At 41.6% G+C, this 27,671-nt stretch overlaps 2 protein-coding genes across 4 annotated transcripts; one reads left to right on the top strand and one right to left on the bottom strand.

The window, feature by feature from the left end:
- Positions 1–174: 174 nt before the first annotated feature.
- On the top strand, positions 175–8,656 carry LOC109977570 (myelin-associated glycoprotein-like). Of its 3 annotated transcripts, none has more exons than XM_065949121.1 (8): positions 175–693; positions 3,457–4,349; positions 4,619–5,002; positions 5,591–5,896; positions 5,998–6,258; positions 6,463–6,559; positions 6,683–6,719; positions 7,059–8,656. In XM_065949121.1, the coding sequence occupies exons 2-8, from the start codon at positions 4,277–4,279 to the stop codon at positions 7,110–7,112; spliced, it is 1,212 nt and encodes a 403-aa protein (XP_065805193.1). In that variant the 5' UTR covers positions 175–693; positions 3,457–4,276; the 3' UTR covers positions 7,113–8,656. The 3 variants fall into 3 exon arrangements, with proteins under 3 accessions (XP_065805193.1, XP_065805192.1, XP_065805194.1); XM_065949120.1 differs by having other exon boundaries at positions 175–723; XM_065949122.1 differs by having other exon boundaries at positions 175–3,652; positions 3,781–4,349.
- A 7,869-nt stretch (positions 8,657–16,525) lies between these two features.
- Positions 16,526–27,377, bottom strand: LOC136177246 (uncharacterized). Its single transcript, XM_065949164.1, has 5 exons — positions 27,297–27,377; positions 24,374–24,475; positions 23,414–23,651; positions 18,319–23,341; positions 16,526–17,677 (listed from the first exon to the last, which is right to left on the bottom strand). Exons 1-4 carry the CDS (start codon positions 27,375–27,377, stop codon positions 22,584–22,586), a joined length of 1,179 nt encoding a protein of 392 aa, XP_065805236.1. The 3' UTR covers positions 16,526–17,677; positions 18,319–22,583.
- Positions 27,378–27,671: the final 294 nt, after the last annotated feature.

Below are 27,671 nucleotides of genomic sequence, written 5' to 3'. Positions count from 1 at the left end.
TTCAGTAACAGTGAAGTTATCCTGTGTCTTCAACGATACAACTTCCCTATCCAAACATAACTTTCTGATCCTAGCTGTCTCTCTTACTCTCTCCAGTATATAAACTAAACAGATCCACGGCGCCCCTACAGGCCTGCAGCACTTCCGTTTAAGGCTGAACTTGCAGCGTTTCTGTGTTTGCAGTTGTCTTCTGGTTGTGTGTGTTTGGTTTTGACTTAAGTTTCGTTTCTGTACTTGCAGCGCGTTTGATGCTTATGCAGTTGTTTTGCCTCTTTGTAGCGCGTTTGTGTCTTTGCATTTGTTGTGGTAGTTTGCATTTGCTTTTGAATGTGCAGCGTTTCTATACATGCTGCGTGTTTTTCTATATGTATGTCGTTTAATCAGTTGCTGAGCGTTTGACCCCTACCGGCCACCGTATTCAACCCACAGGTCTAATGGTGATTTGTTTTTTTTCAGAGTCAACCAGGTGAAGAGATGTCTGCTGAGGAGCCAGCAAGGAAAACAGAGGAAGAAGTACAAGAAAATATCCATTACGGAGAGATAGATTTCTCCAAGATGAGACATGAAGAGTCCTTTAACTCGGTACAGGACCGAGGACAGCAGCAGGAGACACTGTATGCACAAGTCAAAGTGTCCGGGAGAGGAAACAGTGGAGCACAGACTGCTGGCAGTCCAGACGATCTCTACGCTAAAGTTAGGAAAAAAATATAACCAGATGAAGATGTAAAACTTCTATATTTTTAAACAATTATGATGTTAACTACATGTATCATAAAAAAAAACCCATCCACAATACTGTCTGAAAAAGAGACAGTAAATATGGTGCAGGGCTGAGTGTCTCCAAACGAGGACATCTGCTGGATGGATGGAGCAATGCAGTGAAGCTGTAATGCAGCTAAAGGAAGTGACAGAGAGGCAGAACAGGCAAGCAGTACTGAGACAGCTTTATAACAGTGTAGATGACCTCTGATTCAACAACATTTAAAACATCTTAGGGTCACTTTCAAAGGTTGTTGGTAAACCGATTGCACCTAATGCTATGACTGCACTATTTGGTGTTACTCCATCCACAGTATCACTTTCCTCCTTAGAAGCAGACTTTACAGCCTTTGTTACCCTCGTTTGCCAGACGCCTAATATTATTTAAGTGGGTATCCTCGACTTGCTGCCCTATTTTTGTTCGTTCGACTTTGAAAAAGAAAATAAGAAAAGGGAAAACAAAAAAAACCCATTTTGATCATTTGAAGCATTTCTCATCAGGCCTTGGGAAATGTTAGAAAGTTATAAAGTTGCATTGTTAGTAATTCTTTCAGTACAAGGAAACTGAGACACATCTCACTTTTCTATTTTAATAAACACAAATAGTTTGACATGTCAGTGTGTTCAACATGTTTGATGTTATATAGAAGATGAAACTACATCTGTGAGTGTCTGATAAGCCTATAAGAGAAGTGGTTGGATATAAAAAGAGGGGAAGTATAACAACCAGAGGTAGTTTGTTTTCTTCTAATGAGAACAAGTCCTTCCACTGTATCATTGTAGCCACTGTAGCTGCACAGCTCTCTACAACTAAATGTTTTCATCAGTCCACAATTCTGTTTATTGTCAATGCAATGATTTTTTTTCATTGATTGTGGAAACTCTTTATTTAATTTAGTCCAGTTTCAACAATGACAACTTTTACAATTCCAGCTGCATTAAAAGCAAAACAATAAACACCTTGTGATGATCCATAGTACTTAATGCAGATCTTTCATCTAAATAAAAAATGTAGCTACAGCGGCCAGAGTTACAACCCCAACCCGTATTATTAGAGATATTTACACTAAAGGAACAGCTGTATATTTGTGGTTGAATGGATTTGGTTTGGTCTTGTTATGAATCAGCCTCTGTATGATGAATGTTAAAAGTTCACCTTAATCATAACCTGTAATCGTATGTTTCTTTTACATATGTCACCGTTAGGATTAGTGAACTTTTATCACATAAGAAGAGGGAATTAAAGCTTGATGTGCACACTTCTCCATGTGAGGCAACGAGCAGGCAGAATGCCGACATGTTATATTTCTCCACCTCAGCAGAGACGTCTGTAATTATGTCGTTTTTTTTGTTTTTTTTGCTGCAATTCACATAACACCAGATTCTAGGACATATTGTGTCTCTGTGTTGCCTACATGATCATGTGGTGGTAAAACATGATCAACCCAATCCTCCTCTTCCTTGTTGAACATGCCCCACGATGTCTGCATGTCTAAGGGCAGCTGTTGCCTCCTCCACTGCTCTTGCTGGTCTCCATTTGCTCCGCTGCTGCCAGGGTTGGTGCGTTGTTCCTCACCACTGCATCTCTGGATTCCTTCAGTGTCATCTAAAGTCTTACTTTAGCACATTTGAACTCCTCCGTGAGACTGCTGAGGGGCAGTTTTAAGGACATAATCTCCATAGAGAATTATGGAAGTCAGGCAGTGTGGGACTACAAGCCACTTCTTAATCTATCCTGTGACCCCTCTTTCCAGCTTCTCCAACGCTGAAGTTGGGACCTCATAGATTGTAAGGGGCCAAATGATCCGAGGTAATTGGTCAAGCCTTTGGAACCAATGAAGCTTGGGTGCCATGTTACACATTTGTTAGAGCATGAAGCATTTAAAGCAGAGTCCTTATCACAGTGGACCAGGTTCAGTTCTAACCTGGGTCTTTTAGTGGGTGTCATTCTCTCTCTTTTCTTCTAAGTGTCCATCTTTAGTTGATGCTACCTGTGAGGGCTGATGTGTGAGCTGAGAACACTGCCCTCTGTAGGTAGGTTGAGGGAGAGTTTCCTGGTAGATGTGTGGTGGGACTGCTTGGTGTGTGCCGGTAAGGGAGCTCTGGGGAGAAACAGTGACTGTGTGCTTTGGTCAGATACTTAATGAGGTTTCTCTTGTTCATTCAGATGTAATGAGCTGTGTCCTGATTTACCCTGACTGATATGCTCTGTAGGCTCATGTTGAAGAGGTAGGCTACAAATAACTGTTGTTGTATGATTAATTGTAGGCCTATGACTAATGTGATTTAATTCTTTAGGAAATTCAGCCTTTGACTCCCTCCCAGTGTCAGCCTGCTGACCTTCCAGGTGTCTCCTTTAATCAGGGCCTCAGATTGAGTGAGGTAACTTTAACTGATAATGAAGGAGGGATCTTCCTTCCAAGGTGTTTTATCTAGTTTATATAAATGATGTTTACCATGTCTTCCTCATTATAGACGAGTGTCAGACTGCTGCATTGCCTGAATCAGTTCATCCATGTCGTCTGGCTGAGATTGTTTGTTGAACTGGACTCGGCCATGGTTGTTATGCTCACTGTCCATGTTGTGGTGGATAATTTACTGCGTACCTGCCCATATTTAAACCCATGAATGTGTAACCTTTATGTGAAACTGGACCAACTGGACTTCATGCTTGTCTTTGTTTTATTTTATTTGTAGGCTGCGGGGACGCGCTGCGGGGAGTACGCATGGGATCCAGACCACTTCTTGCATGTGGTGTGGTCGGCCTGCTGGTGGTGGACACTCAAGTGTTTGGAAGATTGTCTTTTTTCTTGCAGTGTAAGTTGCAGCGTTAGTGATCACAGTGAGCTCACGTGGTGGTATCTAGTGGAGTCTGTGATAGAATCTCCCTGCGGTAAGTACCCTGTCTGGTTATATTTGTTATAGTTTATTTAAATCAGTAGCTATAACTTTTAGATATTTATTATAATAAAATAAAAAATACCTTTCTATTGAGCTTTGTGTTGCTTTCTATTTGCTCAGGTACTCCAGCACCAAGTATATCATTTTTAAATAAATATGATTGGTGAACTGAATGCACGTCTCCTGCTCTCCTTGAAGCAACACATTTGAAGCCGAGGCCAATCAGGACCTATAGGTTAATATAGCCTTCATATCTGTCTTTAAACACACTACTAAAAAAGGGAAACATTTTAATAAAACAGAAGAGGTGTCAAACACTAACTTCCTCATTCTCACTACAAGAAGAAATGAAGAAATCTTTTGTGGTTTTTGTGTCTTAGCAGCGAGGTGACTGGTTTGTTGCAGTTCTGCTGAAATTTAAAAATCGTCTTTTTTCTACATTTTCTCTGTTTAAGCTCCTGGAGGTTTGTTTGGTAAGATCAGCTATGACTGCTATTTATGTTTTATCGTTTTAGTTTTCAGCAGCTTTTATTTTCTTTAAGTGAAAATGACTGTTTTGTTCATCCAACTCTTTAACGAGGACTTTGAAGAGTAACTTAGTTTTTAATTCCAGGTGATGGGTGTTACTGCAGTCCTGTCAGTGAACACGGTAACAGCCATCATGTTACTGACTGTCTTCTCTCTTTCAGGTGAGCTGTTTGTTCACTTACTTTCATTCAAAGATGTTTAATCTGTACAGTTTGAACTTCCTGTAGAAACAAAGCAGAGAGAAGAGTGCAGATAGAGTTTCTTCTTTCATCTCTTCATGTCCTGACTGAAAAGTGAAATGTTTTAGACTGACTTTGTGAACAAGAGAGAAAAAGACCAGAGCACACCACAATACTTCTTAGACTCTCATTAACATCCTCTATATGAAGATCCTGCTCCACATTATAATAACTGATGGTCTGCTTTACAGAAGAGTCGGATGAATGTCGGACTACAAGGTCATATCTCTTCATCACTACACCAAAGAAGATGGAAGCACTGAGTGGAACTTGTCTGAAAATCCCATGTAGCTTTAGTGTTAAAGAAGAAAAAGAGTTTGACAACACAACAGAAACATTTGGAATATGGCTTAAAGAAGACAAAGAGACCTACGATCCAAAGAATGTGGTTTTTAACAGTGATGGCAGAGTGAACAAATTTCAAATGAACATAACTGGAAACTTGAGAATGAAAAACTGCACCACTCTGATTTACAACATGAAGACGACATATGAAGGCGTATACTACTTCAGAATCATGGACTGGCCTTTCAGGGCAAATGCTATTTGTGATCCTCTTCAAATAAAAGTCGAAGGTAAGAGAGTTTCATTTTATTTTAATCAGATTATAAAAGTTTTATTTAGAAACAATAAATCATTGTCATAGCACGAGTTGAACTCTGATTAAATACTGAGACTCTTTTTACTGGTTGAGATTGAAGGGTCCAATCTTGGCACACTAAGAAGCAGAAAAACATTTTAATTTAAAGTTTTTAATTACAGTGCTGTCAGCTTTTGTCTTAACATCATTAGGACCATTTTTTCCTTGTAACATTTTTCAACCCCCCCCCCTCCTCTCCCATACACACACAAACATATACATGCACACACACACACACACACACACACACACACACACACACACACACACACACACACAAAAAAAACTAACAATGTAACAATGATAAGTATCCTACCATTCCTTCTTACAAAGTACACACACATTTTCATATATGACATTATAAACCTCCATGAAGTTTCCATGACAGAATATTAACGTGGTAATGATGACAGGCGGTGGCTGGAAGTTTGGGAAGAGTATAGTAGAAAAGCATTTTAGAAAGGACAGTCACTGTCAGCTAGTCTATTGGTTAAAGTAATCTTTGTTTGATTTGAACACACAGATTCTCCTCCGAGCCCCAAACTAATCATCTCAGGAGATCTGAAGGAGAAGGAGTCTGTCACTATAACCTGCTCAGCTTCCACTCCCTGTCCACTCTCCCCTCCTAAACTCACCTGGACTCTCAAACAAGACTCTCTCAACAACATGGAGGAAAACCCAGATAAAACCTTCACGACTAAAATCCAGGAGCAGATCACTCTGACGGACAAACATGATGGATACAACATCACCTGTTCTGCCACATATCCTGTGAATGAAGGAAAAGAAGTCAAGACAGCAGAGGAGACACAGACTCTCAGAGTTTCATGTGAGACAACCAGAGATTGTTATTGGATCCTGTCAGAATGAGATGATTTTAAAGATGTTTGCTGTTTTTAATGAAATACAATTATCTAACATTTTCCTCAGATTCTCCTAAAAACACCTCAGCGTCCATCAGTCCATCAGGTTTGGTGTCAGCAGGTATTCATGTGAACCTGACCTGCTCCAGCAGAGCCAATCCTCCTGTCAGCAGCTTCACCTGGTTCAAGATCAGCAGAGATGGACCCATGATCGTATCTGAAGGAGAGTTTTACAGCTTTAATGCCACAGAGGGAGGAGTTTATTACTGTGTGTCCATGAATGATCTTGGTAATCAGACATCACCACAGATCCATTTGAGATTTGCAGGTAAATTTAGAACTGAATCATCACATTTGTTTGTTTTCACTAAAAACAATTCTTACTGAATTCATGTGTAATAATGCTACATAAATAAATGAAACAAAGACGTTCACATTAGAGGTTAAAAGATTAAATTAAAGTGCAGGATATCTTACAGCTATGAAAAGCTTTTTCCATCTAGTAGCAGGTGATCATGATGTCTTGTTCCAGAAAATCTGATTTCCGATCTGTTTGGGGTTGATGTCCACATTACATTGAAGATCCTGGGAATCGTGCTGCTCTGCAGTTCAGTCATCATCTTTGAGTGGTGAGACAAACTGTCATAAGAAATGAAGATTTGTGGCTCATGTTATTCATCTCATTGCATTTTTATTTTTACAGTGTAAGTGTTTGATTCTTATTTCTTTTATCTGATCTCTTTTTCTTTCAGCTGGTTAAAGTCAAGATGCTTCAACAAACAGGTGAAGGTGAGTTACTAGATGAGGACAGGTTCATCATTCTTTCTACAAAATGAGATTGAAGCATGTGTTATAAAAGAGAGAAGTTATCTGAGTAGCTTTCTTTGAAGATTTAATCAACACAGTCACATAAAGTAATTGATCCAGAGAAAATGATTTTCAGATATTCAGGTCCAACAGCAGCGACAGGAGACCAGATGGTAACAGTGAAAAGTGTTTCAGGAGAACTTAAACTGACTTTGATTTTCAGAGATAAAGTCCAAGTGTTGCTGCTTTGTCTCTTGTAGCTGCATCAAAGTCACCACACAGCACTGACACCGCTCTCTCTGTGTTGTTTCATTCAAACAGGACGCAGAAGAAGCAGACTATGTCAACAGAGTGGTTATGATGCAAGCTTCATGAAGGAGAAGAGGATGACTTCATGTTCATCTTAAATGCAATATCTCTATTTCTCTTTTCTGTATTAAATGTTTTTTCTTTGCAGCAGGTTAGTGATGAACAAAGGATGGGATACGACAGGAAGGATGTTTTTGTTCAAAGGCAGATAACATAAAAATACTGTAATGTACTGCAGCCAAATCATTACACTGTGAAGGACTGTGCTGGTCTATGGTATTGTTGTTGTAATTATTTTTTATATTAGCTTCTTTTATAATAATAATACATTTCATTTCAAAGCACTCCATGTCAACTTACAAAGCAGAGATAAAAACAACAGAGTAACAATACATCCATCAAATGAACATTAAAAATAGAAATTTACAGAGTATGAAATCTTTGTGAGATAGGATGGAAAATGATCAGACAGAAAATGCTCGTTTTAAAAGATGTGTTTTGAGATGAGCTTTAAAAATAGAGAGAGTCAATATTACAGATGTGTGGTGTGAAGACCTGAGAGTGAGGGTGGGTGTGTTGATGTGCAGGAGATCAGAGAGGTAGAGAGGAGCGAGGTTATGGATGGACTTAAAGGTGAGGAGCAGAATCTTGAAGTCGATGTGATTAATGGAGGGGGGTCACAAGAGGATGCAAGCAGCAGAGTTCTGGACCAGTTGAAGTTTGTGGTTGGACTTGAGAGGGGGAACAGTGAGGATGGGAGATTTAAAAAGGGTGTGAACGATGATGGAGGTACTGTTGGATGTGATGGACGGGCGGAGGTGATTTAAGTTACGTAGATGGAAATAAGCGGGCCGAGTGACATTATTGATGTGAGCTCTGAAGGATAGTGTGCTGTCGAGGAGGACACTCAGACTCTAAACCTGATGGGAGAGAGAAACTGAGGAGTGATCAACAGGGAGAGAAAAACTGTCAGGTTTTGAAATTGTGGATTTGGTGCCGATTAGGAGAACCTCGGTTTTGTCATGCTGTTTATTTCTTATGAAAAACAATTTTCAAAAGACAAACAAGGATGATAAGTGAGACTTTTGATAAGAAGAAGAAACTGAAAATCTGAAGGAATATTTTATTGATTCTGAGAAAAATAATCTTTAATGTTTAAATATGTTTATAGTCTGAATTGTATGTGTAATAAATGAATTAACTTAATGTACTATTGCTTTTTTATAGTTTCCTTCTATGATCTTTATTAGTTAATCATCTGTATTATGTGTAATTTACGTCATGCAAAGCTTGCTAGTATGCAGGAAGAGGAAAGTAGTCTGTTCCCTATTTCCCACTTAAATGTATAAGGAGATATTTTTTAATGTAATGCTGTGGCCTTATTCATGAAGCCTCCTAAATACTAAAAGTTGCTCCTCGTGACAACTTCTAAGAATTTCCCCTTAAACTTAAGACTAGATCATTGTAATGATTCAACTTATTCACAAAGCGTCTTAGCCCTTAAGAGTCCATCTTAGACTTTTGTCAGTGCAAAGTGAGACATGCATGTTGAGTTCCTGGTTACCTCAACAGGTAAATCCAATATCTAATAAATGCTGATATAACTCTCATCATGTGTACATTTGAATAATTATCACACACATGTTTATTTCATAGTGTTCATAATAACATAATGTCTGACTTGATTCTATGATAGAGCCCTATGGATTTCACTGTCTGTCTATGTCCATTATCACTAGAGAGCACTTCTCTCCATTATTTGGATCAACCAATCACAGCTTCTGAAAACAATATGTCATAAATAGCAACGGGGTCAACTATGCCTCCTCCCTTCCGTGCTCAGAGTCGCTCTGAGAATGTTCCCATATCACTCCTAAGCCAATAATCCTCTCTAGGATTTTTTAAGTGACGTTAGGAGGTCTCAGAGAGGACTCTCAGAATGTTTGTGAAAATGGGCCTTGATGTTTAACTTTCTATATCTGAATGTTCTGAAGCTGTGTTTTCATTAAGACATGAAAAACAGAAGTTTCAGCCCAGGTGACGAAGTACTAATGTTGTTGCCCATTCCCGGTTCTGCTCTGCAGGCTCGTTACAGCGGCCCCTATGTAATAAAGGACAAAATTAATGACCGGGACAACATAGTAGCCACTTAAGAACATAGGCGACCTACAAGATTATGTCACATTAAAATGTTAAAGCACTACATTGAGAGACATGCTGCTCCTTTACTCCCCCTCGGTGAAGTGAGAAAAGCAGTTTTGGCGATGTCCAGTGCTGAACTTATCGATCGGGTCAAAGCGGCACCGGAGCTGTCCATCTGAGATGTTGTCCAAACGTGATGCTTGTTTTCCACATTTAAATCAGGTCCAACGTGAAGATGTGCTTATTTAAAAAAAAATCTCATAATTCCTTGTTCTCTGATGTTCTGACTCAAACTCATGTGTCAGAGCACGACATTGATGTGGGGGATTCAACCCCGATAAAACAACACGCTTACAGAGTCAACCCTGACAAACGTCTCTGTCTAAACAATCAGGTTGACTACATGCTGGAGTCCCAGCTGTAGTTCGTGGAGTTCGCCGTGCCTCCTTGTGGGTAAATCTGACGGCTCTGATCGTTTCTGTACGGATTTCTGGAAAGTGAACGGAGTCACTAAACTGGATTGTTATCCTCGCCTCGAGTTGAGGATTGTGTTGACCATGTCGGTATAGTGTTAACTTTGTAACAAAACTCGATCTACTAAAAGGCTACTGGCAGGTGCTGTTAACTCCTCGAGCAAAGGAAATTTCTGCGTTTGTTACGTCTGACTCTTTTTTGCAGTATACGATGATGCCGTTCGGTGTGCGAAATGCACCTGCAACCTTTCAGCGCCTGGTTAATACGGTGCTCTCAGGTGTGGAGGGGGGGGGGGTGAGGCGTACCTTGGCAACATTGTGGTGTACTTGAGCACCTGGGACGAACATATACAACAGGCTGCATGACGCTAATCTCACGCTAAATTTAGCAAAATGTGAATTTGGCCAGGGTACAGTTACATTTCTGGGAAAAATCGTCGGTCGGGGGCAAGTCCAGCCGGTGCACTCTAAAGTAGAGGCTATCCTGTCATTCCCTGCTCCTTCTTCGCGACTTGAGCTCCGCCGTTTTTTGGGGATGGCAGGGTATTATCCTAGCTTCCGTAGCAACTTCTCTGCTGTTGCGGCTCAGCTCACCGACCAGTTGAGTCAGTTGACAGTTGTCAAGTCGCGTTTGACTGCGTAAATGACTCATGCTCCGGTTTTAGCTGCGCCTGTGTTTGATCGCCCTTTCAAAGTTGCGGTTGATGCGAGTGACGTAGGAGCGGGTGCTGTCCTCCTTCAGGATGGACACGATGGAGTTTAACACCTGGTCTCCTATTATTCATAAAAATGTAACCGTCATCAGCGCGTGTACTCCACAATAGAGAAAGAGGCTCTAGCACTTGTTTTGGCATTAAAACATTTTGAAGTTGATCAGTGTCATGGATGCCAGGTCAGGCTACTAGGCTTTTAAGCTCACAGAGGAATCATCCAAGTTGACCACCTTCAATGCTGTTTTTGGACGATACAGATTTCGCCGCCTACCATTTGGACTAAAATCAGCTCAAGATGAGTTTCAGCGGAAAGTTGATGAGACTTATGAAGGTCTACAAGGCGTCACTGCTATTGTCGATGATTTTCTGATGGAGGACAAAAGCAAAGAGGAGCATGACGAAAACCTTTGTGCAATGCTGCAACGCTCCAGAGAGCGAGGAGTCAAACTCAACCCAGAGAAGAGCAAAATCTGTGCCACAGAGGTCAGCTACTTTGGACACCGCATCTCCAAAGATGGAATCAAGCCTGATCCAGCAAAGATTTCTGCTGTAAGAGACATGGAGCCACCCAGAAATAAAGATGAGCTGGAGACTATTCTTGACATGGTTAATTACTTGTCAAAGTTTGCCCCCATGCTCTCAGACATCAATGCCCTCATGCGACACCTCTTAAAGGAGTGAGTTTGTTTGGGATACATAACACGACGAAGCATTCAGGAAAATGAAGGAGCTAGTCACATGTGAACCAGGTCCGATACGAGCCTACTTTGACCCAAGCAAAGAGCTCAGGTTGCAAATTGACGCATCAAAGTATGGACTAGGTGCAGTCCTACTGCAAGAAGGAAAGCCTATTGGCTATGCATCTAAATCACTGTCAGACAGCGAAGTCAACTATGCTCAGATTGAAAAAGAGCTGTACGCCATTTTGTTTGGATGTAACGTTTCCACCAATATGTCTATGGCAGTCACGTCATCGTGGAAAGTGAACACAAACCACTTGAGTCCATCAGGCAAAAGCCACTGACAGCAGCGCCTCCACGGTTACAGAGGATGATACTTCAACTTTAGAGATATGATTTCACCATCATCCACAGACCAGGTAAAGACATTCCTGTTGCAGATACGCTCTCCAGAAAGTCACTGTCTGACCACAACGACACCCTCAGAGAAGGTATGGACATGCAGGTGCACACAGTGTACAGTAACTTACCTATTAGCGACACCAGGCTACAAGAAATCAGAGCAGAGACTGAAAAAGACACACAGCTGATGCTTCTAACAAATACGATAAAAATGGATGTAGCCAATGCGCTGTAAGCATCACAGAGTACTGGAATCATTGTGATGAGCTGTCTCTGATGAACGACATCATCTTCAAAGGTGAGAAAATCCTCATCCCTGCCTCACTACGCACAAAGATGTTGTCTCGAATACATGCCTCTGACTTGGGCATAGAAAAATGTAGTCTGAGAGCCTGGATATCCTGTTTTGGCCCGGGATGAACAAGCAGGTTGAGGAAATGGTTGGAGAGTGCCCCACCTGTCTCGAGCACAGATCCTCAAACACTAAAGAGCACCTTGTAAACCACAAGATCCCTGATAGGCCATGGCAAACAATTGCTATATATGTTTTCACCTGGAACAATGAGAACTACATAGTCACAACAGACTATCACATTAGGTACTTTGAACTTGACAAGCTACACAGCACAACATCCTCTGCTGTCATTCACAAACTGAAATCAGCTTTTGCCAGACACGGCATACCAGAGACTGTTGTATCAGATAGTGGTCCCCAGTACAAGTGTAAATAATTTGAAACCTTTGTAAAAACATGGGAGTTTAACCATATCACCACAAGTCCATACTATCCCCAGAGCAATAGTCTTGCAGAAACATCTGTGCAAATTGCCAAGTCACTCCTGAAAAAAGCCAAAGCTGATCACAAGGATGCCTATCTGAGCCTCCCAGAGAACCACAACACACCGGTTGACAACTTCAGATCACCAGCTCAGCTACTTATGAGTCGTCACTTACGCTCCATCCTACCCAACACCCACAAGCAGCTTCAGCCCAAGATCGTCAGCCAACAAAGTGCTCATACCAGGAGAGCTCATCAGCAACAAACCCAGAAACGATATTATGACAGGTCAGCCAAGCAGATGACACAGCTGCACGAAGGACAAAATATCCGTTTCCAAGATCCAGGATACTGGAAGCCTGCAGTCATCATTCAGCCTGCTGACACTAAGGGCGCGGTCACACTGGCCATCCGTACCGTGCTGTACCCAAGCACGATTGGCTCCATGCAGTGCCATTCCCCCGCTGGCCAGCGCGGCCCGCAGCCACACAGGACTATCCGTGCCTCAGCACGATTACCTCTTGTACATAACGTCGTAATACAACACATGCACGCTTTATGTTATTATGAAGCGTGCTCAGTTTACAAAAAGGCAGACGAGAGAGAGAGAGAGAGAGAGAGAGAGAGAGAAAAAGAGACACGCAGTTGAGTCCGCCTCTGCACATCAGAGAACAACACAGAACATGACAGCTACTTTTCTGATTTTACAGATTATTCTAAACCATTTTAATCCGACATAGCAATAAATAAATTACAAAATAAAATAGACGCGCGGCCGAGTCCACAGGCGAGTCCGCAGCCGCACATCGGAGAACAACACAGAGAACATGACAGCTACTTTACTGACTTTACAGCTTATTTTAAGCCATTTTAATCAGACACAACAATAAATAAATAAATTATTTGTTCTCCGATTTGCGGGCGTCCACGCGGACTCGGCCGCACGGCCGCCTGCACAACACAGAGAACAACACGGAGCATGACAACTACTTTGTGTCTTATATTGTGTCATTTTAGTCAGATACAGCCATGGAACTCTGGATTTCTCCATAATGAAGGCTGTCAGCGTCCCGCGTGCTCGTGCTCGTGCTCGTGCATGAAGTGTACCGTGTCGAAGCACACCTCTCCGAAGTGTGCCAAAGCCAAGGAAGTGTACCGCGCCTGAGCACGATAAGGAGCGGTAACACTGGACTTTAGCGTTGAAGCGTGCTTGGGCGCGGTACGGATGGCCAGTGTGACCGCGCCCAAACAGATCTTACCACACACACCTGAAGGACAAGAGTACAGGAGAAACAGACGTCACCTTCTTGCCACAAAAGAAACACCCAACACACACACAGACAGACAACCTGATGACAACGAGCAGCAAACACCACACAGTCCCACATCACTCACCTCACAGATCACAAGTGAAACTGTCCCTCAAACAGTTCCTCACACTGTCCCTTACCAGACCAGGTACGGACAAGAGATAAAGCCCAGGTCTGTTTTGGACTTCTAAACTAATGTAAAAGCGTGTAGGCAGATCGCTGCCCTTAAAGAAAAAAGAAATGTTCATTGGTTATATGCTGTGATGTATTCTGATGCAGAGTTGATTTTACTAAACATTTTGATTTGGGTTTATTCACTAACAGCACATTATGCCATGTATACTGTCATTGAAAGTATGTGTTACGTCTATCTTTTCTAAGAGGGGGGTGTAATATTCTCACAGAATATCATTGTGGTTGCCTAGCAACACTGTTGTGTTGTAAGTTAGTAACATGTGTTCCTATTGGTTGCTGACTGAGCCTGATTGTGATTGGTCCGCAGTGTATGCAGATGGAGCCTGTTCTGTTTAGTATGTGTGAGAAGTTCACCTTCCTAGTAAGACTTCACCAGAATGTACAGAGTACACGACTGCAAATAAAGATTCAGTTAAAGCACGTCGTCGTAACAGATACAAAACAAGACAGGTAACTGCCGGTAATGAGAGGGAGATTGCCTGCACAGAAAACCACACCCACATGTAATCACACAGCCATGTACCTCAGGACACACAGGAGAGGAGAAACAGAGAGAAATGAATAACACATACAAGAGAGTAAGGGAGGGGGGCTGCAATGGTGTTAAACCACAACACTCTAAGTGCAAGGAAACGCTCGTGTGAAAAGTGTTAGGTTTGTCACTGTGTGGTTCATGACCACTTCTCTGGTTAAAGAGAAATGGTTTAAAGTGAACTGATGATGCTGTGTAAGAAGTGTGATATGAAATGTAAGTACAAAGGAGAAGTTGTTCATGTCTTTACATTTTCTTAAATTTACTAAGAAGTCTAATGTATGTTGTATTCAATATTCTACTAAATTATACACTCATTAAAACATGAAACCAATAAAATAAACAACCTCAACATACAGCCAAAGCTTGGGGTATCCAGTTCCTCAGATGGTAGAGCACGTACCATTTAAAGTCCTCACCACAGTGAGTGGACCAGGTTCAGTTCTGGTCCCTTTGCTGTTATTCTCTCTCTACCTCAACTTAACTGTCCATCTTACACTGCACCTATCCAAAAAAAGCAAAATAGTTTGAACAAAAAAAACATCAGAAGCAAACTTCCTCATTCACACAGAAGGGCATTGACATTGTGTAGGACTGTGCTGGTTTCTTTTTTTTAGCTTCGATGTTGTTTCCTTTGTATGGAAAGCTTTCAATGTTCTAAACAGAAATAAGGATGAATGAAAAGAGACATTTGAGATGATGAAAATACAAAAATGACTTTTCCAGTTTTTGTGTTTTGAGGGTTTGAATCCAAATCTGTTTTCCATATGTAATAAAAAGATCAGTGATAGTATAGTCCTCCTTCAAGTGGGCGGCCTGTGGCTCTTTTCCTGCTGTACTGCTTCACTGACAAAGTAGATAAGGTACACATTAAGATTGTAAGAAATTAGTGATGTTGTTCACATAAAATGTTGCACCAAATAGCATTAACATCAAAACAAAATATGACATTAAAAGTGACTGTGAGCATGTTCCAGTTTGTTTTAAGTTTTGTGCGCCCTGTGGAAAAGTATGGAGTGTGAAGTCTCTTTTAGAGGACTGATGATCTGGATTTGTTGATCCCCAAGAGTCTGTATCTGGATCAGGATGATCAAATCCATGATTGAGCTAAAAAAGGGATTAAAAATGAGCTGGATCACATGACCCAACATAGAAAGAACCAAATCTGGATCATTATTATCCACATTAATACTTTTAAACCAACAGGCCCTCTAGATAAGACAAAGATACAACAACAGCTTGAGGGCCATGTTGCTCGTTTGTTAGAGCATGTACCATTTAAAGCATGAGTCCTTATCTCAGTGGACCAGGTTCAGTTCTAACCTGGGTCCTTCAGTGGGTGACGTTCTCTCTCTTCCTCTTCTTAACTGTCCATCTTTAGTTGATGCTACCAATTTTTTTTTAAATAAAAAAGAAGAGGTGTCAAACACTAACTTCCTCATTCTCACTACAAGAAGAAAGGAAGAAATCTTTTGTGGTTTTTGTGTCTTAGCAGCGAGGTGACTGGTTTGTTGCAGTTTTGCTGAAATTTAAAAATCGTCTTTTTTCTCCATTTTCTCTGTTTAAGCTCCTGGAGGTTTGTTTGGTAAGATCAGCTATGACTGCTATTTATGTTTTATCGTTTTAGTTTTCAGCAGCTTTTATTTTCTTTAAGTGAAAATGACTGTTTTGTTCATCCAACTCTTTAACTAGGACTTTGAAGAGTAACTTAGTTTTTAATTCCAGGTGATGGGTGTTACTGCAGTCCTGTCAGTGAACACGGTAACAGCCATCATGTTACTGACTGTCTTCTCTCTTTCAGGTGAGCTGTTTGTTCACTTACTTTCATTCAAAGATGTTTAATCTGTACAGTTTGAACTTCCTGTAGAAACAAAGCAGAGAGAAGAGTGCAGATAGAGTTTCTTCTTTCATCTCTTCATGTCCCGACTGAAAAGTGAAATGTTTTAGACTGACTTTGTGAACAAGAGAGAAAAAGACCAGAGCACACCACATTACTTCTTAGACTCTCATTAACATCCTCTATATGAAGATCCTGCTCAACATTATAATAACTGATGGTCTGCTTTACAGAAGCGTCGGATGAATGTCGGACTTATTGGTCAGCGCTCTTCATCACTACACCAAAGAAGATGGAAGCACTGAGTGGAACTTGTCTGAAAATCCCATGTAGCTTTAGTGTTAAAGAAGAAAAAGAGTTTGACAACACAAGAGAAACATTTGGAATATGGTTTAAAGAAGACAAAGAGACCTCCTATCCAAACAATGTGGTTTTTAACAGTGATGGCACAGTGAACAAATTTCAAATGAACATAACTGGAAACTTGAGAATGAAAAACTGCACCACTCTGATTTACAACATGAAGACGACATATGAAGGCGTATACTACTTCAGAATCATGAACTGGCCTTTCAGGACAAATGCTATTTGTGATCCTCTTCAAATAAAAGTCAAAGGTAAGAGAGTTTAATTTTCTTTTAATCAGACTATAAAGGTTTTTTTAAGAAACAATAAATCATTGTCATAGCACGAGTTGAACTCTGATTAAATACTGAGACTCTTTTTACTGGTTGAGATCCTGGTTGAAGGGTCCAATCTTGGCACACTAAGAAGCAGAAAACATTTTAATTTAAAGTTTTTAATTAGCTGGCTGAGACTTCAAATTTATCCACACACACACACACACACACACACACACACACACACACACACACACACACACACACACACACACACACACACACACACACACACTTTTAGCAAATAAACACATTTATATTTGGGAGCTTTAGTGTTGCGAGTCCTTTTTTTGCATGTATAGTATTTTTCCCACTCAGCACCTAAATAAGTGATGTGCGTGTGTTTTTTTACTTTTTCTAGAAGAACAACTACACATAGTATATTTAACTAAAACATTTTAGGTAACAACTAAAAATAAAAATGTAACTACACATGATGTAATTACTTTAATGTAATCAAAGCTCATAATGGTATAATCTGAACATACTACAAAACAATGAACGCATTACATTACAACAGTGTAATGCGCATGATGAAATAACCTACAACATTATGAGAAAGTTATAATATAAAGTAAGCCAGAGTTTTGTTATTTTGAGAAAACAGCATATAAAAAACTGCTGCATGCTTAGTTTACAAGGTCATAATTTTCTCATTCAGTGAAACACTTTCACTCTATTTTTCTTCGCAGAGAAGAAATTTGATTTTTAATAAAGTATTTCACTGCCCTCCAGTCTCTGCTCTTCAGGGCTTGAGGTTCTGCATCGATGCAACGCTGGCAGTCCTCCTTCCCTGGGACTTGGTTCATCACAATGAATTTCTTTAAATGTCTTTGTACTGCAGCACATTCTTCTGGTGTCCAGTTTCTTTTAACAGCAGTTTGTTTACCTAAACGGGCATAAAAAGGACAAGTTACAGAGTTTTGAGAACATTAAATCATAACTAGAACTGAAATACTATCAGATTGATTCAATTGGTCATCCAATGATGTACTGACTTGGTTGAGAGACCATACAGGACTCTCCCACAGTCAGAAAAATATACACAGTTTAACCAACCATTTACTAAATGGGTGCCTTATCTTTTGGACACAAGTGTCATAGAACTACAACCTAATAAAGACCAAGTGATGGAGGTCTTTTAAAGTTAGCTTATCCATGGCTTAGTCATATATAACTCAACTCAAGTCAAATATTACTGTAAAATTCGGTGTATAAGACGCACTTTTAATACCTATTTTTTCATCTTAAAAGTTGGCTGCGTCTTATACACCGGTGCGACCTTTATACCAGTATAAAATACAGAAACACGCGCCGTCATTACTGCGGGTGCAGCAGCCACTAACTGTGACCTGACGTGATTAAAAACACATCCCCATTCATTGTGTATTGAAAGCTGAGTGCACACTGTGCTGGAAAAGACGACGACACAGACCAGGCTGGCTGCGCAACTTTTTTCACATCTTTTCTCCCTCACGAGGTCACAACCATGCATTTACAGAAAACAGTGGTATATTGTGCTGTACTTACCTCTCTTTTTTGCAAACTTCCTCCTCTGGTTTTGGGCAGATGCTGTAGAGGTGCTTTCTAGTAGTGATGCGGTGCTGGTCTCATCTTCTGACCCCTGGGCTTCAGCCATCCTGGCATCTGGTAAGAATTTGTACATTATTCTTCTCAGCTCATCTCTAGTTTTTGCAGAGCTTCTCTGGTTTCGGGCAGATGCTGCAGAGGTGCTGTCTGGCAGTGACATCAAACTAGGCATGCAACAATTGCGACTAGGCAACAACAAAGAGCACCTGAATTGCTTCAAAGTAAAATAAATAGTTTTAATATGAAAAAAGTAACTCTCTTTCTTAATCCATTGCTGTTCTGTAAAATTTGCCTAAAATACTTAACACTGGAAACATTTTAACAGCCCGACCCATCAGAACCGAACTGTGAACCGTGACCAAAAAACCGAGGTACGTATTGAAACGTGGGCTGGCTGTATTGTTGCATCCCTACATCACACTGGCCTCATCTTCTGACTCCTGTGCCTCTGTAATGCTAGCAACTGGGTACAAAGAGAGGCCATTTTTAAAAAGCAACTGTGCAATGAGGCCACTGAGGCCTTGCAAGACAATGAGTGCACTGACTGGGAAGTGCTCATCTCCCAGACAAGTGTGGCGGAAGCTATTGATGTTCTCACAAATTATATTATCTTTGTGAACACATGGTTATTGTATTAAAAGTGATAATGATGAGAATCCAGGACCACTAACAATTTGAAAGACACAAAATGGAAATCAGTCTTTGCTTCAGACAACAGGACTGAGGCTTGACTTATTCAAGGCAGGCTAAAAAATTAAATAAGACAGGAATTAAAAGACAAAGGTTTTCCAAGAGGCCAAAACCAGGGATGTCTTGAAAGGTGTGAAGACATTTGCTGGACTTCCAAACACTGAAGTCCAACCTACGCACAGCTGCAAACTGGAGTGGCAGGAACTGAGTACCAACCTTACACTGATATATGTAGAGTTTTCGTCCAAGGAATACTAAGGGGGTGCTCAAGAGAATACATGCGAATAAAGCCCCTGTGCCTGACATTATAAGCAGATGCCTTTTTGGAGCTCGACTATAACTGACACTAGAGGTAAAAGGCAGTAAAAATAAGCATGTTTAAGGGTGTAGATATCTTGGCAACCCCATCAACGACAAGCTTATTTTGAAGAGCAGCAGTCAACTGTTATTCTAGAGTTTCTGGGCCAGCCAAAAGTATTCTGAGCTTTCTACGGATGCTTTGAGGAACCTTTACCAACCCAGTGTGGTTTGGAGCAATAAGTGCTGAACTGAACCCCTTGAACAAGATCGTAAGGACTAGGAACAAGATCATCAGACAGGGACAGGAGCCTCTCAGCAGCATCCACAAGAGACTTACAGGAAGACCTCATAAATTGCAGTAGAAAACGCACACCTAACACCCACTAGGCCCCCATGTCCTCTGTACATCAGTTTAGAATGTGTAAAATTAGAAGTGGGAATACTAATGGTAACTTTAGAAGTGAGAGGAGTCACCCATTGATAAACAATCACAGAAAGAAAGATCCACACAGTGGGCCCCATGAGGGTCATTCTTATAGGTCTCCCTATCTTGACATCAAAAAAGAGGCCCAAAAAGGGATCTCACTTCAAAATATTTTCTTCACCATGCAGTTGCTCATAAAGTGCATTAGTTGTACTGTGAAACCCTTAGTTTGTATAGTGAGAAGTGTTGTCCTATAGGTTAACAGTCACTGTCAGAGAGGTCCATACGGAGGGCCCCATGAGGACATTGTGTGTGTGTGTGTGTGGAAGAGAAAAATTGGAATAATCTCTTGCAGGAAGAGTAATATAGAGGGCCCCATGAAGACATGCACAGGAACATGTGAGTGTGTATCACGAGTTAACTGACCAAATGGAAGTCAAATAAAAACTAGTCAGTCAAGTAAATAGTGTAGCCTGTACCAGAACTCAACCACATTCATTCTTTCAACTACCTTTGGGCTAGCATCCTCATCCTTATCATGGAGAGACAGATTAACACTAGAAAGACCAAGGCAGTCATTTTGACTGTTTTTTTATTTTGTAATGTAGTAACTTACTTAAAATAAAACCTGTGTAACTACAGGACCATGACTTTTAATAAATGTGTCTATATTTTATTCTAGCATTGTTATTTTATCAAAAACACAAAACACAAAAGTATTTCTACCTTGAAAGTCCATAGCGGTCATATTGACTGCATGCATTATAGCCAGTGTATCATTTCAGTATTCGCTACTTTTTCCCACTCTTGAAGGTAGAGGTGGGCGATATGGGAAAAATATCATATCATGATTTTATCACAATGTTTTTCATACTGTTTAGACAAATTTGTAAGTTGCTGACCAGCTCAACCAAACTTATTTCCCTGTATAATGTTTTTAAATGCACAAAAACTGTGCAGATGAGTTTAATCTATTTGAAAAACATCTTTGTAGGAGGTCTGGAGGTCTCACCCAGAACATCTTTAGCACCAGAAATGTCTTTCCCTCAATTTGATCAATATGTGATCAAATTGAGGTCCTCTTTTAATGTTCATCAGGAACATTTTAACACAGCGATGCATTCATTTAAAAACATGTAGACTTCAAGTTCTTGTGTTTCTTTTCTATTTTAGCCCTGCAGAGTTCCTCCAGCTCGAGCTTCATACAGGCTCTGCAGCCTTTGTTGTTTTTTTATGACATCATTGGACTAACTTTAGTTTTGTTTAAATATAATAAAACATAATACAGAATGTGTTCATTCTGTGACACATGATCAAAGTAAGTTTTACTGACAGAAGAGTTTAATTCATAGAGGGGGTGGGACATTGTTGATTGACAGACAGACAGTCACCATGGTTACTCACTCTCACCTGCCTGCTGAACACAACGTGTAACGTCGTTTAGCCTAATCCCTATAAGTTCAGTTATCACAACAGGTGAGCTTCGGGTGGAGAGGATGATAGTAACTTTTAAAAACTGAGAGAGAGCAGGAAACACCGACAGCAACATTTTAAACACCGGGGTTATATCTCTCATCACTGACTGTCTGAGCGCCGCCCTGTCTGTCTCTGACTGTTGACGTCTCTCCATGTCGCTATCTGAGATGTAGGTTAATCTTAACTTTGCACACTATGCAGATAAGTTCACTATTGCTCACAGCGTGTCGGTTTGGAAAAATATCAGAACAGTTGCATATAACCGAGATGGAGTTATTTTTGCGGACTTTACTTTTCACCTCTGCGGAGCATAAACTGCAGCATGATAAAATAAACACATTAGTCCGGTTCTATGATCTCCCTGCTTTGGCAGATCGTCAGCAAGTTAAAATCCTTCACGATCTAAGATCGTTATATCGCCCACCACTACTTGAAGGTGCGCATCGCTGTTGCCTAGCAACTATTGTTTATAACGACTTAAATAAATATAGAAAGCTTACCCGCCTAAAATCATGTAAAAAGAATAGAAGACATACATTTGAATTAAACAACATTGAAAAGGCAGAATAGAGTAAATTAGGATCTGATTTAGAACAGAATAGAACAAAATGTCAGAAAAGAGGAGGATGGCTGCCACAGAGGCTTTAGCCGTGCTCCAGAGCCTTGATGAGGTAGAGTCTGATGGAGGCAGGTTCGGATACGGAAAGTGATGTCTCCTGGTCTCTCGAAACTTCATCTGACACTGGCTCTGAACCTGAGAATGATACAGAGATAATTTCCATTCGCAAAAAACGCCGGCTGCTGTTTTCGATAAACTATTCAAATTCATTAGAATTTAATGTTTGTGTCCTGAAGTTTATCATACCTTTCACAACATTACAGATCCATTTATTCTTATATTTGATAATGAAATGATATGCAAATAATTTGTAAACAGTCAAAATGACCGCTATGGCCTTTCTAGTAGTGATAGAATGCCGGTCGTTCTAGTGTTAACAGGAAGAACATCGGTCTCTTTTTCCACTGCAGGAGCCTGCTTGTATGTCACCTGGTGTTAAGCTATATAAAACAAGATGGCAATGAGCTCTGACAACTGCAACTGATCAACCTAAAAATAAAACTTGCAACTTTGACTGATAACCTGCACCAGAAAAACAAGGGTGCAGGAGTCAGCAGATCCTCCGATGACGGTGCTGTAGTCGCCGGAACCTCCGACGAGAGCGCAGGAGTGGCCAGGGCCTAAGACGACGGTGCAGGAGTCGCTGGAACCTCCGACAAGAGCGCAGGAGTCGCCAGTGCAGGAGTCGCCGGGGCCTCAGACGACGGCGCAGGAGTCAGCGGGGCCTCCGACGGGGGAGCAGGAGTCAGCGGGGCCTCCGACGGGGGAGCAGGAATCAGCGGGGCCTCCGACGGGGGAGCAGGAATCAGCGGGGCCTCCGACGGGGGAGCAGGAGTCAGCGGGGCCTCCGACGGGGGAGCAGGAATCAGCGGGGCCTCCGACGGGGGAGCAGGAATCAGCGGGTCCTCTGACGAGAGCACAGGAGTCACAGAAAGGCACACTCAGCGGGTCCTCTGACGAGGACACAGGAGTAGGCAGGGTCTGCAGGACCTCCGACAAGGGCGCAGGAGTCTGCAGGATGTTCAACAAGGATGCAGGAGTCGGCAGAGCCTCCAACGAGGACGCAGGAGTGGGCAGAGTCTGCAGGATCTCCGACAAGGGTGCAGGAGTCTGCAGGATCTCCGACGAGGGGGCAGGAGTCAGCAGATCTTCTGATGACGGCGCAAGAGTCGCCAGGGCCTCAGACGAGGGCACAGGAGTCCTAGGAGTGGGCAGGGCTTCCCACAGAGACAAGGGTGTCAGGCGCAGCTCAGCAGATGCAGGCCCCGATGACAGACGTGGCTCAGCAGACAACACTCTGCCGGAACAGGAATAGGGAGCAGACTGCGCCCTGCCGTAACTGGTGGCAGACAGCGCTCTACTGGAACAGGAACAGGAGGCAGACGGTGCTCTGCGGGAACAGGAACAGGAGGCAGACGGCGCTCTGCGGGAACAGGAACAGGAAGCAGACAGCGCTCAGCCGCAACCGGTGGCAGAGAGCGCTCTGCTGGAACAGGAACAGGGAGCAGACAACGCCCTGCCGTAACTGGTGGCAGACAGCGCTCTGCTGGAACACAGGAAGGCCGTGGCTCCGAGGTACAGGGAGGCTGAGGCTTGAGCTGGGGCCTGGGTTGGGGTTCGGGTTGAGGCAGAGACTCTGGGGTGCTGGGCAGTGGAGGAAGGAGAGGACAACGGGTTCCGTGGTTTCCAGTCCTTCTTCTTTGGCCTCCACAGGTTCCAGGAAAAATAGCCAGCCGAGTTCCAGTCCAAGGAGACTGCTCGGCCCTAGCAGTGTGTTGGGACAAACGAAAAAAGTACTGAAAATAATCCACCTTTGAAAAAGGATCCATTCCCTCCAAGGTTTCCGCTGGGTCCATTGTCCAGGTCAGTTCATTCTGTTACAGTACGGTGTGTAATAAAACTTGCAACTTTGACTGATAACCTGCACCAGAAAAACAATGCTTATACCTTCCACACAGTTCGGAACTGCATAGTGTTGTGTAAGTTAACATACATATTTTGTATGTTACGGTACGGTGTGTAAAACAAGGGAGGTGGACCCAAGTGCAGAAAAAACAAAAATATTTAATTAAACAAAAAGGCCAAAGGCAACAAAACTTACTTACAAAAGTTCAACAAAAAACACAGGGATCAAAACCAGGTAGCCACAGAGGAGCACGAGCAAAAAACTGACATACCAACAAACGACATCCAGACTACATGCAACAACATGCAACAATGAACTGACACGGAAGGGAAGAAACACAGAGACTAAATACACAGGGGAATCAGACACAGCTGAGACTAACAAGACACAGGTGAGGACAATCAGGGCAATCACACAGGGAAACATACAGAGGCAGGAATACAAGAAACACTGAGGACACACAGAACTCAAGACTGAACAAAACACACTAGAACATGAAGAAACACTAAACACTGAAAAACAAAACTAGAAAAGACCAAATCATGACATTGTAACGGCATTATCCACATTACTTTATTACCTGTGCCCCAGCATAATCTCCCTTTGAATCCTCATGGGAAGTCAGCACTGTAGGGAACGTGTTTGCTTCTACTGCCACAGCAGAAGCCTTCTTGCTTACAGCCTAGAATTAATATAAACGAGACATGACTTTATGATCCATTTCGATGTAAAAACTCATGTAAAAATGGAAATAGAAGACTGGCCTATTTTTACATTCATAAAATAATTAACTGACTATATTTGATTTCACCAGTGTCTACATGAAACTTCTCTGATAGAATTCAGGCTTATTAAGACATGCCTATACCTGAACGCATTGGATTTTAACAAAGCAGCAGATTGAAGCCAGTTTTTTTCTGTAAAATATCTTCTGACAAGTAGCCTAAATATTTCTTCATTCCAAATGTGTGTGTTAATGAATAGTATTTAGAAATGCAATGCTGTACTTTGCTACCAAAAGGGCTTGAGGTCATACCTTTGATATTGTTGATAAATCTTTCCGCAAACCAGGCTTGGTTTGCAGAACTGGCTTGTCTCTCAAAGACAGAATGTATGACATTGCATCTTCGACAGGCTTTATCCTGGACTTCCTTTTGGACATCATGGCTCTGTGAAAATATTTTTATATCATTACACAGCTGTGCTACACGAGAAAACAGACTGCTCATTAACTTAGTAATTTCAAGGAGACATATTTTCGAAGGTTTCTGATATTTGTTGGAAAGTTATCAGAGTCGCATCGCACCTTATTTTATTTTTTAATTTCTTTAATTGCGGCTCAGCTCACCGACCTGTTGAGTCCCAAGAAACGTTTCGAGTGGTCTGACAGTTGTCAGGGCGCGTTTGACTGTGTAAAGGCCTTAATGACTCATGCTCCGGTTTTAGCTGCGCCTGTGTTTGAACGCCCTTTCAAAGTTGCGGTTGATGCGAGTGACGTAGGAGCGGGTGCTGTCCTCCTTCAGGATGGACACGATGGAGTTTAACACCCGGTCTCCTATTATTCAAAAAAATGTAACCGTCATCAACGTGTGTACTCCACAATAGAGAAAGAGGCTCTAGCACTTGTTTTGGCATTAAAACATTTTGAAGTTGATCAGTGTCATGGATGCCAGGTCAGGCCACTAGGCTTTCAAGCTCACAGAGGAATCATCCAAGTTGACCACCTTCAACACTGTTTTTGGATGATACAGATTTCTCCGCCTATCTTTTGGACTAAAATCAGCTCAAGATGAGTTTCAGCAGAAAGTTGATGAGACTTATGAAAGTCTACAAGGCGTCACTGCTATTGTCGATGATGTTCTGATAGAATGCAAAAGCAAAGAGGAACATGACGAAAACCTCTGTGCAATGCTGCAACGCTGCAGAGAGCGAGGAGTCAAGCTCAACCCAGAGAAGAGCAAAATGTGTGCCACAGAGGTCAGCTACTTTGGACACCACATCTCCAAAGATGGAATCAAGCCTGATCCAGCAAAGATTTCTGCTGTAAGAGACATAGAGCCACCCAGAAATAAAGATGAGCTAGAGACTATTCTTGGCATGGTTAATTACTTGTCAAAGTTTGCCCCCATGCTCTCAGACATCAATGCCCTCATGCGACACCTTTTAAAGGAGTCAAGTGAGTTTGTTTGGGATACATAACACGACGAAGCATTCAGGAAAATGAAGGAGCTAGTCACACGTGAACCAGGTCCGATACTAGCCTACTTTGACCCAAGCAAAGAGCTCAGGTTGCAAGTTGACGCATCGAAATATGGACTAGGTGCAGTCCTACTGCAAGAAGGAAAGCCTATTGGCTATGCGTCTAAATCACTGTCAGACAGCGAAGTCAACTATGCTCAGATTGAAAAAGAGCTGTACGCCATTTTGTCACCTGCTGGTTTTGCCAAATCAAATTAGATTGTTTTTTTTAACAATCCACCCAGGATTAAGGCTCACAGCTTGTCACTTCATCAATTTGTAATCAAGAATTGTGTGTTGGGCCTTTCAACAGTGGTGTAGCCAGACTTTTTTGACTGGGGTGGCTTAACTGGGCCACTGACTTCTGCAGGGATTGCAGGTTTATAATGCTAAACTAACCATGACTGGCATATTAAGCTTTTCAGTTTGCCTTTGTGTCATACATTAAATTATTTGAGGTGTTTCATGCATGGAATTAAAAAAAGTTGTGAGCTAATGAGGTCAAGAGGGCTCTGATTAGGATGATGGTAATTTTACATTTATGTTTATGGAGGCTTACTTGTTAGTCACTCAACTGCTCTCTCAGGTCTGCTACACTACATTTGAGCTTTTTTACTTAAAATTAACCAACTCTGCTCAGCAGATGTATACATTGTAATAATAAGATATTCTGGTTACTAGCTCATTTGCTAGATAAAGAATAATCAACGGGCACGTACTGTACAGCCTTGATAACTTGTGTACTGGGAGCTGGACTCCAACACCACTCTCTCGCCTATAGGCCCCCTGCTGGTGAAAGAAGGGAAATTTAGTATAGCACATCACAAGCATGAAACACAGTTTGCTATTTTGTTTCCTTTTATTGGTTGAAGGTGGTTCAAGTTTATGAGTTAACCTAATCAGTCACATTCTAGCTGTTCACAATTCTAGATATTTGGAATCTGACCGTAGAAAGATATGTGGCATTTGCCAAGGATCTATTCATGGGCCCTTTTTGTTTTAAAGATAGAGTCAGTATCTTCCCCCCTACCCCTACCCCAAACAAATCTAGACTTATACAGAAGTAAATCATTACTTATGCGCCTCTATAAATGTGTAGTGGGGACTGTGTCTGCAGCTACTTGAAAACCTAATTTGAACCTCCCTGTGGGTTTGGCCTACCAGAAAATCCCCCTCAGAGAAAGACAACGTGTCTTCTTCCATCTATTGTCTTTTGATTAGCCTTTGTTTCAGTAATCCTCTATATGTAGATGGACTGAGCTCACTTGAGCCAGAGAGGTTTTCCAGAGGTCCCTGTGACCATCTCTCTTGACTGCAGTGGAATAAAACTCATCTGAACCAGCCATAATCGGGCCGCTCTCCTTGAGGATAACACAAGGTGTACTTGGAGTGCGGAAACCAATGGCCAGGCTAACAGTCCCCCAGCTAGGACTTTCAGTGACCTAAGTACAGGGTGATTGGTATTTAAAAATCGATTGATACTAAACATGTTACTAATGTTTTCACGCAAATGCTAAGTTGAGCAAAGTTCTTAAAGACAATGAGGGCTAAAATCTGTCATAATGATTTTATCTATGTCATTAGCAGCATAAAAAGAATCCACATTTACAACAAGAGCAAGAACAAGTAACAACCCAAAT

Source organism: Labrus bergylta, chromosome 20 (genome assembly GCF_963930695.1).
Source record: "Labrus bergylta chromosome 20, fLabBer1.1, whole genome shotgun sequence".
NCBI lineage: Eukaryota > Metazoa > Chordata > Actinopteri > Labriformes > Labridae > Labrus > Labrus bergylta.
Note: the sequence above shows the minus strand (reverse complement) of the source record. Positions and strands in the feature narration are given on the sequence as shown.